At 48.0% G+C, this 11,796-nt stretch overlaps 1 protein-coding gene across 3 annotated transcripts in view; it reads right to left on the minus strand.

The window, feature by feature from the left end:
* Positions 1-3,628, minus strand: part of ULBP3 (UL16 binding protein 3) — a 40,081-nt gene extending 36,453 nt beyond the window's left edge. For all 3 annotated transcript variants that reach the window (XM_059700032.1, XM_059700036.1, XM_059700034.1), the window contains exons 1-3: positions 3,475-3,628; positions 1,580-1,834; positions 1,080-1,352 (exon numbers count right to left, since the gene is read on the minus strand). In XM_059700032.1, coding sequence (XP_059556015.1) covers positions 1,080-1,352; positions 1,580-1,834; positions 3,475-3,574 — 628 coding nt within the window. In that variant the 5' untranslated portion in view covers positions 3,575-3,628. The remainder of the gene's footprint in view (positions 1-1,079; positions 1,353-1,579; positions 1,835-3,474) is intronic.
* Positions 3,629-11,796: the final 8,168 nt, after the last annotated feature.

An 11,796-nucleotide genomic window follows, 5' to 3' on the forward strand; every position in this document is an offset into this window, starting at 1 on the left:
TGCCCTGTGTGCCTGCTGTCCCCACACCACCCACACTGGGTCCAAACACCCTTTCCAAACAGAGAATCTGATTCAGAACTGAATTCTCTATACCCCTTCAGCATCTACAGGCCTTAAGCTTGGTCTGGGCCCTTCCCTTTCCCACTGGCATCAACAGTGAGGAGATGCCCAACTCAGGGCTGAGCTTGTCTAAGTTATGGCTATGAAGTGATAATACGTGTAGGTCTCTTGGGCTAATTTCCAGGAGGAGAAGTGTCATTGAGGTTGCAGTGATTTGGCTGGGAATTCACCTCTCCATGTCCTCACTGCAGGCCATCTGCCCCTCACTTCCCACTCAATCCTGCCCTCATAACTGTAATTGCAAGGACCTACCTAGGATGCCAACTATGGTTGCGCAGGTGAGGATCACAGCGTAGATCCACCAGGCGATGGGCGTGTTGGTTGTGGCCTTGGATGGGACAGTGGCTGTGGCAGTGGTTGATGCAGCTGCAATGGAACACAAGAGTGACATCTGTGCAGAGCCCAATTCTGAGAAGATGGCTCCTCAGCCCCTGCAGCACCAGGTAATCGTATTAAGCGGACAGGTTCTACCCTCTACGTGTGACAGCAATAGTGAGAGATCCTGGGGCTGGAGCCATGATAGGAGATGGGCACTGCCCCCTTGGGTCTATAAAGCTCATGAGGGAAGCAAGGGTTATAATATACCCAGTCACTCCTGCTGTGACAGAAGAGGAGGACACTCATGATGAATGTAGTACAGAAGTCTTCCCAGGAGCTGATTTGAGGTGATATTGAAGGATTTCCAGAAACAGGCCAGGTGAGATGAAGAAGAAAAGCGATGCCAAGAAGGGGGAACAGTAAAGAACAGGTCCGAAAACAGATTCCTGAGGAGATGAGAAGGGAAAGGAGAGATGGTAGAACACACTCATGGCCATGACTCTCCCAAGAACTCGCCGCAGATTAGTCACTTTTCAAACACACTCACACCCATTCACCCACACTCACACACACACACCTTCACACAAGGGTAGGTCTAGCTTATCTCAAGAGAACAACACCATCCCTGTCTCCCCGGTTACCTGTTCTCTCCAGCTCTTTCTTCCAGTGCAGCGAGCACTGATACAATTTCTTGCAGTCTCCCTTTAAGGTCATTTTGAAGAACTTGTTCAAATCCTCATCATTCTCCCACTTCTTTTTCAGCCGTTCACCTACGGAATTATCCGCTCTGTACTCTTCTGTCTCAGAGTCAAAGGCAACGAACCTCTGTCCACCCAAGGAAAACTCCAAGGATCCACTGGTGCTTCCATCGGCTTTGCACAGGCACGTCATCCTGACCTGCAGGGGGAGAGGAGCTGCCCCACAGTCCCCACGGGAAAGACATCAGCCTCTGGTCTTGACAAATGCTTCACCCCCCTGGTGTCCACCTGTTCTGAACACTTCTAACCCTGCCCTGCTCTCCCTGCCCTTTCTGCTGGGCTACGTGGGAAGGCCCAGCATCCAGTTTTCTTTTTAAATTAATACAATCCATATAGCTGGCTCCACAATCTGCTCACTTCTGCCCTTGGTTTTTCAAACTTACCTCCATCTGCATCTTTCTCCTGTTTAATGTCAGGCAGTAATGGTTTTAATTCATTTCCCATGTCAGTCAGGGTACTGAGCATTACTTCACAGGAATCCATGGCCTTTACCTCCTCTCTCTGGAGATTCATAGATATGACCTTACTGCTGCCACAGTCATATAAGAGATACTTTTCTCCATCCATCTGTCCTTGGACCATGCACCATGGTTGTTTATGAGAAGAAATGTTGAAATCATAGTGAAGAGAGTGAGAATCTGTGAAGGAAAAATGCTGCTGAGAATTGGGGTTAGAAAAAAGACCCAAAACACCACTCCCCCATCTCTGTGACAGCAAGACCATCCCCAGGACGGCTGGGCTGGCAGAGCAGCCCTGACCCTGCCCAGTGCCTCCCTTCACCAGGGGAAGGTTGGTGCCCCTCCCTTGCTTGAGGAGGACCAGGAGGTGTCTGCCTGCCAGGAAACCACACACCTCCAGATATGTCCACCCTGCGTCCACCAGGCCAATACTCATCAGCAGCCCATAACCAATGCAGGGACATGCCAGGTGGCTAGGAGGATAGTTCTAGATGCCCGAGGATTGTCAGAAACTAGCCCAGTACTCTCCAGGGACATGGAGAGCATGTAGGGGCTGCTGCTGGGGAAGTTGGGTGGCAGGTGGAGGAATTTGTATTCATTCCAAGGTTGGAGAAGGGAGACTTTACAATGTTGGGTCATGGGATTCTGCATGGCCCAGGGAGGTAGTGCTAACTTGCTGCTAGGATAGATCTTGCAAGCTTAGGAGAAGGCATGGCTACAATGTGTGGAACAGAAAAGGCAGAACTTCTGAGGCACATAGGAGAGGAATGGGACCAGATGGCTCAGAGAAGTGACTATGCCAGGAGGAGATAATATGAAAAGGCAGAAAAGTGTCCAATCAACCACGCTTCCTGGGAAAGCCTAAAGCTAAACTCTTGTTTATCAAGGGAAAGAGGAAAGCATGGATGAGAAGAACACCAGAATTCTCAAAAGGTCACTGATGACTTTAGCTGAAGGTCAGGAATGTGGGTGGAGTTTGTGCTCCCCAAAATGGTTTCCAGTAGTAATGGGGATGGGCCATGTCAACCTAATAAATCACAGGTCTCGGTGCTCTATGTTAGGAGCACCCAGGGTCATACTTTGGAAAAATGCGCTGCTGTCCCTCCTGGTCCAGGTGCAGACGCTATGGCTGGTGTGTCCTCAGGCGACAGGCAAAGTGCCACTTGGCTGAGGAGTGATTAGGCTCATGTCATGGATAAAAAGGTATTGGAAGCACTGGTTTTGGGGAAGCCAAGCAATTGGGCAATAAACCTGGGGAGGGGAACAGGGGCTCCCGAGGGAACAGAAGTGGGACAGGCTGGTGCAGAGTGGAGGGAGTGGAGGGAGGTAGGACCTGCAGAGCCCGGGCTCCAAAGGAGAAGTGGCCGGTGTCTAGTGCGCTGTAGGAAACTGCTGGCAGAGCGCCCAGAAACCAGAAGTGGCTGTTTGAAGAGTTTGGCTGAAAGGTTTGTCAAACTAGTGGGCTCCTGTCTGTGGGTCCGAGTCTGAGAAGGGCCCAGGTCCAGGGACAGGGGTCCCAGTTCCCCAGAAGCCCGACCGGGGCGGGCGGGAGAGCGGACTGGGAAGCGCCGCGCCCTTTCCTCCTTCGCTCCGGCCAGCGGCCCCATCACCTTCTCTTCTGCCACCTCTTTCTATCCCTTCTGCCCGGGAGGCAACCAGCTGCCCAGACGCTGGGGGTGGTGGGGGGAGGGGACTGAGCCCGTGGAGGGGACGGAGGAGGATGGTTCTGGACCTGCCACGGGCTCTGCCCGCGAGTTTAAAGCCTCTGCTGCCTCCCTCCCCACTCCCCGCGCTGCCGCTGAAACCCCATAGGAACTCACCTCCGCGCCCCCAGGCGCAGGGCGTCCCCCGCGCACAGTCAGGCAGCACCGCGAGCAGCAGGAGGACGAGGCAGAACGCGGAGCCCGGGGTACTCTCCATGGAGAGCAGCCGCTGAGTGGGCTCGCCTCCGGGCGGACAGGCCGGCGGCTCCAGGCGGGCGGTGTGACGTGCAGAGGACCAGGGAAGAGAGTCCCAGGCCGAGACCGTTCCTCCCCCCGCCCTTCTCCCCTCTGCCCTTTTGTAACCAAGGGAGGAGGACAGGAGGCTAACAAGGGCGGTCAGTGAATGAGAGCGTGCAAATCCATCTGGCATTTCTGTCCTCCCTCCACCTACCGCCGCCTAAGCCAATGTGAGCTGCACAGTATTCCCCTTTCCTTCGGGCTGCTGCGTCTCAGCCCCTCCATCAACCAGCGGCCAGCACTTTCCCTTGGTCTTACTTACTCATCCCCAAAGCAGCCTCCCAGGACCACACCAAGCACACACTCCCAGCCCACTTTCTACCCCACCCTTCCCACCGCCCACAGCCCAGCAGAGGGGAAGAGAGATGCCTCCTGAATACCGAGCCTGCCCTAATGACACCCGCAAAACCACCCACACCCCGGCAAAACCACCCACACCCCACACTCTCCCAACACACTTTTCCACCCAGGACCCCTCCTTCCCTCCAGCAGAGCACACCTGGGGAAGCAGGAACAAGAGGTGTTACCAGGACAGGGGTGTTGGGCAGGGTCTCCACCAACAGGCACCCACACAACCCTTGCCCCTTCCCTGCTCCCACACTTGGCCACACACAGCAAACCCTCCATCAGAACCAGTTCTCTTCACCTAGAACAGCGGTTCTCAACCTATGGGTCGCGACCCCTTTTGGGGGTCGAACGACCCTTTCACAGGGGTCACCTAAGACCGTCGGAAAACACATATTTGTAATTAGAAGTAAATATTTCACAATATATAATTACATATTGTTTTGTGATTAATCATTATGCTTTAAGTATGTGCAATTTGTAACAATGAAAATACATCCTGCATATCAGGTATTTACATTATGATTCATAACAGTAGCAAAATTATAGTTATGCAGTAGCAACGAAAATAATTTTAGGGTTGGGGGTCACCACAAAATGAGGAACTGTATTAAAGGGTTGTGGCATTAGGAAGGTTGAGAACCACTGACCCAGAACTTCAAAGCGAACTCTTCCAGGGATTACAGAACCTGCAACCCCAGGCACTCATTTCAGACACCTGCCCTCATGGTTACTGCTCTTCTCCCCAGCTCAACCCGTTTTATCGCCCAGTTCTTTGGGATCCCAAACCCATATTATCCCCCTACTGAAAAGGCACAATATATGATGGTCATGGATTTAGGCTTATGTCTGCTGATGGTCTCTATATACTGACAGATGGTGAATGTTATCTTTGCAGGCCACTTAGGGCCTGTCTCTGTATATACCACACACCTCTGCCTTCATGGTGCCATAGCAGCCAGAGACCACATGCAAAGGAATGGGGGACCAGATATGGCCACTGTACTACTCTGCGGACCTAACATTTAGAGTATGTAGCGTGTCACAGATATGTGTGTCCCATCCAATTTGTCCTCAGTGTGTTAAAGAGCCAGAACTGATCACTGTCCAGCCTGTAGCTTCTAGGTAGAGTCAGTGAGAAAGAATGTGGATCGTGCAGCAATAGGCAACTGCTCCACTCTGTTCTGTGAGACCCTGCAGGAAGTCATCGGTGCAACCTGAGGGTAGTGCTGGTGCAACATTTCTGGTGTGGAGATCAGGGACATCTCTCTTTATATCTTACACTAGAGGTCCAATGCATGAAATTCATGCAAGGTTGGGGCGCAGGGGCAGGTGTCCCTCAGCCTGGCCTGAGCCTTCTCACAATCCAGGACCCTTCGGGAGATGTCTGACTGCTGGTTTAGTGAGATCGGTCCTAAACAGCAATTGGACATACCACTCGCAATCCGGGACTCTGGCTCCTAACTGCTCACCTGCCTGCTTGCCTGCCTGATTGCCCTTAACTGCTCACCTGCCTGCTGGCCTGCTGGATCGCCTCTAACCACTCTGCCTGCCTTCTTGATCACCCCTAACCAAGGGTGGCTGCCTGGATCCCTCCCTGGCAGCCTTGGGCAGGCGGGCAGGCTGCTGGCTTCCTGGGCCAGATCCCTCCCTCACAGCCCCAGCACCTTCCTGGATCCTTCAGCCACCACTCACCCAAAGGACCTGGAAGGTCCAGAAGAAAGGATAGAGGTACCGAATGACTTCTGCTCTATCTTTTTACCATATTACCCTTTTATTTTATAGGATATTCCCTGTGACCCTGCTCACTTCTATCCTCTGACTGCTGGGCCTCGCTGACCTAATGATACTCACAATGGACAACTCTAATGCCCCATAGCCAGAGGCCTCATCTCTCCCAGGTCCCAGTACTTTACCAGGAGCCTCTTTTTTTTTTTTAATAGTTATTAAAATACCAGGAGCCTCTTTAAATAGTGTGGGTCTCCTTGTGGCAAGATACATGGCCTTGCTTCAGAACATTAGGGATCAGTGCTGTGATCCTCCAGTAGGAAGGCCATGAAGTCCCCTTAGCACCTTGTCTACTACAGATACCTCTCAGATCATAGGTTTGCTGGGTTTGCTGGACCAAGAAGGAGATCCAGCCACATTCACCCAACCAAGTACTGTCTATCACTGCTTTCATGCTACAACAGCAGAGCTGAGTAGTTGCAACAGACCTCTGATCTGCAAAGCCTGACATATGTGATATATGCCATCTATGGAACATCTTCTGACCAGGCTGGAAACATAATCGAGCTGAGAAAGGGATCACACCACCACATCCTTACAGAGGGTTTAAAGTTAGTACTCGTCTCTATTATTTCATTGAGGAAAAGATACTGTTTGAACAATCTGGAGGAAAGAGAAGACACCACTATGAGCAGGGCCTGGGACAAGTGTCTATTCATTACCTGGGACCCAACCCCATGCACCACTTTCATGACAGGACCAATGATGATGCTTCTGGTGTCTGGAAATGATGTCAACTGACATACTGGATCCAAGGGGAATGTCTGGGTGGTTTCTGTTTCCCAGTGTACATTTAGCCAAGTCAATGGCCACATGGCACTTGCTGTCAGCTTGAAGGGTCCCTCCTCATGGGAACTGGGCCTCTCCTTCTAGTAATGGGTTAGGGGTCTCAGAAGTGGCTCAGTTCTCAAAACTGGCAAAAGAGCCAGCCTCTTTCTAGGGAGGCTGCTTTTAGCCTCCCAAGTATTTATCCTTGTGTTTTATCTCTGATTTATTACTTACGTCCAGCACTCTCTGGGCTGCCTGTCCATCTGTTTTGTCTCTAGGATCACTGTGTTCTATGAGTCAAACGGACAGCTGTCTGTGGGCTATGCCCTTGGTTGGCATCCAATCTTTCTCATCATTTCTTTTTTTTTTTAATTGTTTCATTGCTTAAAGTATTACAAATAGTATTACATATGTCTCCTTTTTTTCACGCCCTTAAAAATCCCCCGGCCTCCCCTATTCCCCACTGTCTTATGTCCATTGGTTATGCTTATATGCATGCATACAAATCTTTCAGTTGATCTCTTACCCCCCCCTCCCACCCCTCAATCCTCCCCGGCTTTCCCGCTGTAGGTTGACAGTCTGTTCAAGGCAGCTCTGCCTCTGTATCTATTTTTGTTCATAAGTTTATAATGGTCTTTATTATCCATGAGTGAATGAGATCATGTGGTGTTTTTCCTTCATTGACTGGCTCATTTCACTTAGCATAATGCTCTCCAGTTCCACCTATGCCATTGCAAATGGTAAGAGTTCCTTCTTTTTTACAGCAGCATAGTATTCCATCGTGTAGATGTACAACAGTTTTCTAATCCATTCATCTACTGATGGGCACTTAGGCTGTATCCAGATCTTAGCTATGATGAATTGTACTGCTATGAACATATGGGTGCATATATCCTTTCTGATTGGTGTTTCTGGTTTCTTGGGATATATTCCTAGAAGTGAGATCACAGGGTCAAATGGGAGTTCCATTTTTAGTTTTTTTGAGGAAACTCCATACTGTCTTTCATAGTGGCTGCACCAATCTGCATTCCCACCAGCAGTGCACCAGTGTTCCTTTTTCTCCACATCCTCTCCAGCATTTGTCCTTTGTGGATTTGTTGATGATAGCCATTCTGACAGGTGTGAGATGGTACCTCATTGTTGTTTTGATTTGCATCTCTCGGATGATTAGTGACTTTGAGCAAGTTTTCATGTCTCTTGGCTTTCTGAATGTCCTCTTTTGAAAGGTGTCTATTTAGGTCCTTTGCCCATTTTTTGATTGAATTCTTTATCTTCCTTTTGTTAAGTTGTATGAGTTCCCTATAAATTTTGAAGATTAGGCCCTTATCAGATATGACATTGGCAAATATGTTTTCCCAAGCAGTGGGCTTTCTTGTTGTTTAGTTGATAGTTTCTTTTGCTGTGCAGAAGCTTTTTATTTTGATGTAGTCCCATTTGTTTATTTGCTCTTTAGTTTCCAATGTCCTAGGAGCTGTACCGGTGAAGAAATTGCTTCGGCATATGTCTGAGATTTTGTTGCCTTTGGATTCTTTTGGTATTTTTATGGTTTCCCATCCTACATTTAAGTCCTTTATCCATTTTGAGTTTATTTTTGTGTATGGTGTAAGTTGGTGGTCTAGTTTCATTTTTTTGTGTGTATCTGTCCAATTTTCCCAACACCATTTATTGAAAAGACTATCTTGACTCCATTGTATGTTCTTGCCTCCTTTGTCAAATATTAATTGAGCATATTGGTTCGGGCCAATTTCTGGGCTCTCTATTCTATTCCATTGATCTATATGTCTGTCCTTGTGCCAGTACCAGGCAGTTTTGAGAGCAGTGGCTTTGTAAAACGGCTTGATATCTGGTATTGAGATCCCACCTACTTTGTTCTTTTTCAGGATCACTGCAGCTATTCGGGGTCTTTTTTTATTCCAGATGAATTTTTGGAGAGTTCGTTCTAGGCCTGTGAAATATGCCATTGGTATTTTAATGGGAAGTGCGTTGAATTTATAGATTGCTTTGGGTAGTATGGATATTTTAATGATGTTGATTCTACCAATACAAGAACATGGTATGTTCTTCCATATGTTTATATCTTCCTCTATCTCTTTTTTCAATGTCCTGTAGTCTTCTGAGTAGAGGTCTTTTACCTCCTTAGTTAAGTTTATTCCTAAGTAATTTTTTGGTGCGATGGTAAATGGGATTGTTTTTTTAGTCTCTCTTTCTGTAAGTTCACTATTGGTGTATAGAAATGCCATAGATTTCTTGGGGTTAATTTTGTATCCTGCTACATTACCAAATTCAGTTATTAAGTCTAATAGTTTTTTGATGGAGTCTTTAGGGTTTTTTATGTATAATATCATGTCATCTGCAAATAAGGGCAGTTTTACTTCTTCTTTTCCAATTTGGATGCCTTTTATTTCTTCTTCTTGTCTAATTGCAATGGCTAATACTTCCAGTACTATGTTGAACAGGAGTGGTGAGAGTGGGCATCCCTGTCTTGTAAATGGTGTTAGTTTTTGTCCATTGAGTATGATGTTGGCTGTGGGCTTGTCATATATGGAGTTTATTATGTTGAGGTATGATCCTTCTATTCCCACCTTACTGAGAGTTTTTATCAAAAATGTGTGTTGGATTTTATCAAATGCTTTTTCTGCATCAATTGATGTGACTATGTGGTTTTTTTCTTTCAATTTGTTTATGTGATGTATCACGTTTATTGATTTTCGGATATTGTACCATTCTTGTATCTCTTGGATAAATCCTACTTGGTCAGGGTATATGATCTTTCTGATGTACTGCTGGATCTGATTTGCTAAGATTTTGTTGAGGATTTTGGCATCTATGTTCATGAGGGATATTGGCCTGTAATTCTCTTTCATTGTGTTGTCTTTACCTAGTTTTGGTATTAGGGTGACGCTGGCTTCATAGAATGAGCTTGGAAGTGTTCCTTCCTCTTGGTTTTTTTGTAGTAGTCTGAGGAGGGTAGGTTTTAGTTCTTCCTTGAATGTTTGGTAAAACTCCCCTGTGAAGCCATCTGGTCCTGGGCTTTTGTTTGCTGGAAGCTTTTTGATGACTGCTTCAATTTCTTCCATAGTTATTGGCCTGTTGAGATTTTTAGATTCTTCCTGATTGAGTTTTGGAATGTTGTATTTTTCTAGGAAGATGTCCATTTCCTCCAGGTTGTCTAATTTGTTGGAGTACAGCTGTCCATAGTATTGTTTAACAATCATTTGTATTTCTGTGGGGTCTTTTGTAATTTCGCCTCTATCATTTCTGATTTTGTTTATTTGGGTCCTCTCTCTTTGATTCTTGGTGAGCCTGCCTAGAGGTTCATCAATCTTGTTTATCCTTTCAAAGAACCAGCTCTTGGTTTCATTGATTTTATGTATTGTTTTTTTGAGCAACAGAATGTATCACATCAGAATTACAACAGAATGTAGACTCCTATATAATAAAGAGGTGATATGCAAATTAACCCTCATACCCTTACAAGATGGCTACCTACAACCAAGCCGGCAGAGGGGTTAGTGAGGGACGACCAAACGACTGAGCAAGCAGGCTACATGGGGCAACCAGGCTAGCAGGGGAGTTAATGAGGGACAACCAAATGATTGAGCAAGCAGGCTGCATGAGGCAACCATGCCTGCCTAGGGCGTGGGAGGGAGGGGGCTGTGAGGGGCAACCAGGCTGGCAGGGAGGGGAAGTAGGGGGCAACCAGGACAGCAGAGGGGAGCAGTTGCGAGCAATCAGGCTGGCACACAGAGGCAGTGAGTGCCGGGAGCCAGTCCATCCTTGCTGTTTCAAGGGACCTGGCATATATGGCATACGGTTCTTAATATGTTTGCTCACCTTCTTGGCGCTGTGTTTTAACCAAGGTCACCTCTCCGAGAAAGGTTGAATCCCCAGGTAGGGATTTTCCCCTGAAGTTAGGGAGGGAATAAAACCCCTCAACTAAGTGCCAGGCGGGTAATTAATCCCTTTAACTACGAACAATCATGCTTAAACTACATAATCTTTTCTCCCTGGAATGGAGATAAGAAACACCCTAACCTTTGTAATAGAGATTGATAGGATTAAATCAACTGGTATAAATACAGTTGTAACAAGACAGAAAGACTCAGAACTTAGAACAGAATCAAGAAGACAGAACCTACACGGAGCCTAGAGACAGAAGAACTTCGCTGGAGAGAGCATGCCGGAGGATCCTGGAGAGGGACTGGCCTCGGAGCCTAGAGACAGAGCCTAGCGGGAGAACATGGCAAGGGATCCTGGACTGAACCTGACTACAGAGATTGGCAGGAGAACCTGACTGGAACCTGGACACTGAACCTGACTGGAGAGCCTGGACAGAACCTGGCTGGAGAACCTAGCGAGGGAACATGGCTACAGAACCTCGCTGGAGATCCGAAGCAGAACCTCTCTGGAGATCCAGCCCAGAACTTGGCTGGAGATCCTGGCTGGAGATCCTGACAAGAGAACCCGGCTATGATGATCACCTGAACACTGCCTCTGTGTCATTCCTTCTTCGCCGACTCCGTCCACACCTTTGGGGACCCCTGGACCCGATGGGGTTGGACCCCGGCAAGTGAGGAGCAATCAGGCCAGCAGGGGACAGGCAGTTAAGGGAGACCAGGTAGGCAGGCAGGCAGGTGAGCGATTAGGAGCCAGGGGTCCAGGATTGTGAGAGGAATGTCCGAATGCCAGTTAAGGCCTGATCCCTGGGATCGGGCCTAAACCAGCAGCTGGACATCCCCGAAGGGGTCCCGGTTTGGAGAGGGTACAGGCTGGGCTGAGGGGACCCCCACCCTCATGCATGAATTTTGTGCACCAGGCCTCTAGTAGACGTATAAAAGAACACAATCTACTCCCAGTGACCACGTGAGGTGTGGAGCACACAGTATACAAACATCACTCACAAACTGCAGTAGTCTTACTGTGGACTCAGGTGTCAGTACACACAGAAGGAGATAATTTAGCTCGAGGAAGGTCAGGAAGACTTACTAATGTTGTTACTAATGTTGTGGCCCCACTCCATAACAAAGAAACAGAATTTCCGGAGGATGAGGCCCAGAAATCAGGATTTTAAAAAGATTCCCAGGTGATTCTAATGTGCAGCCAAGGTTGAGTACCACTGACTTAAGGGGAAGTAATAGTTATGTTCAGCTTTGAAGCAGAACCAGCTCTTGGGGATGGGACAAGGGATACCAGCCAGAAGAAGGAGCCAGAACAGAAGCTTGGAGGCAAGATGGTGAGGAC

This window comes from Myotis daubentonii, chromosome 6 (genome assembly GCF_963259705.1).
Source record: "Myotis daubentonii chromosome 6, mMyoDau2.1, whole genome shotgun sequence".
NCBI lineage: Eukaryota > Metazoa > Chordata > Mammalia > Chiroptera > Vespertilionidae > Myotis > Myotis daubentonii.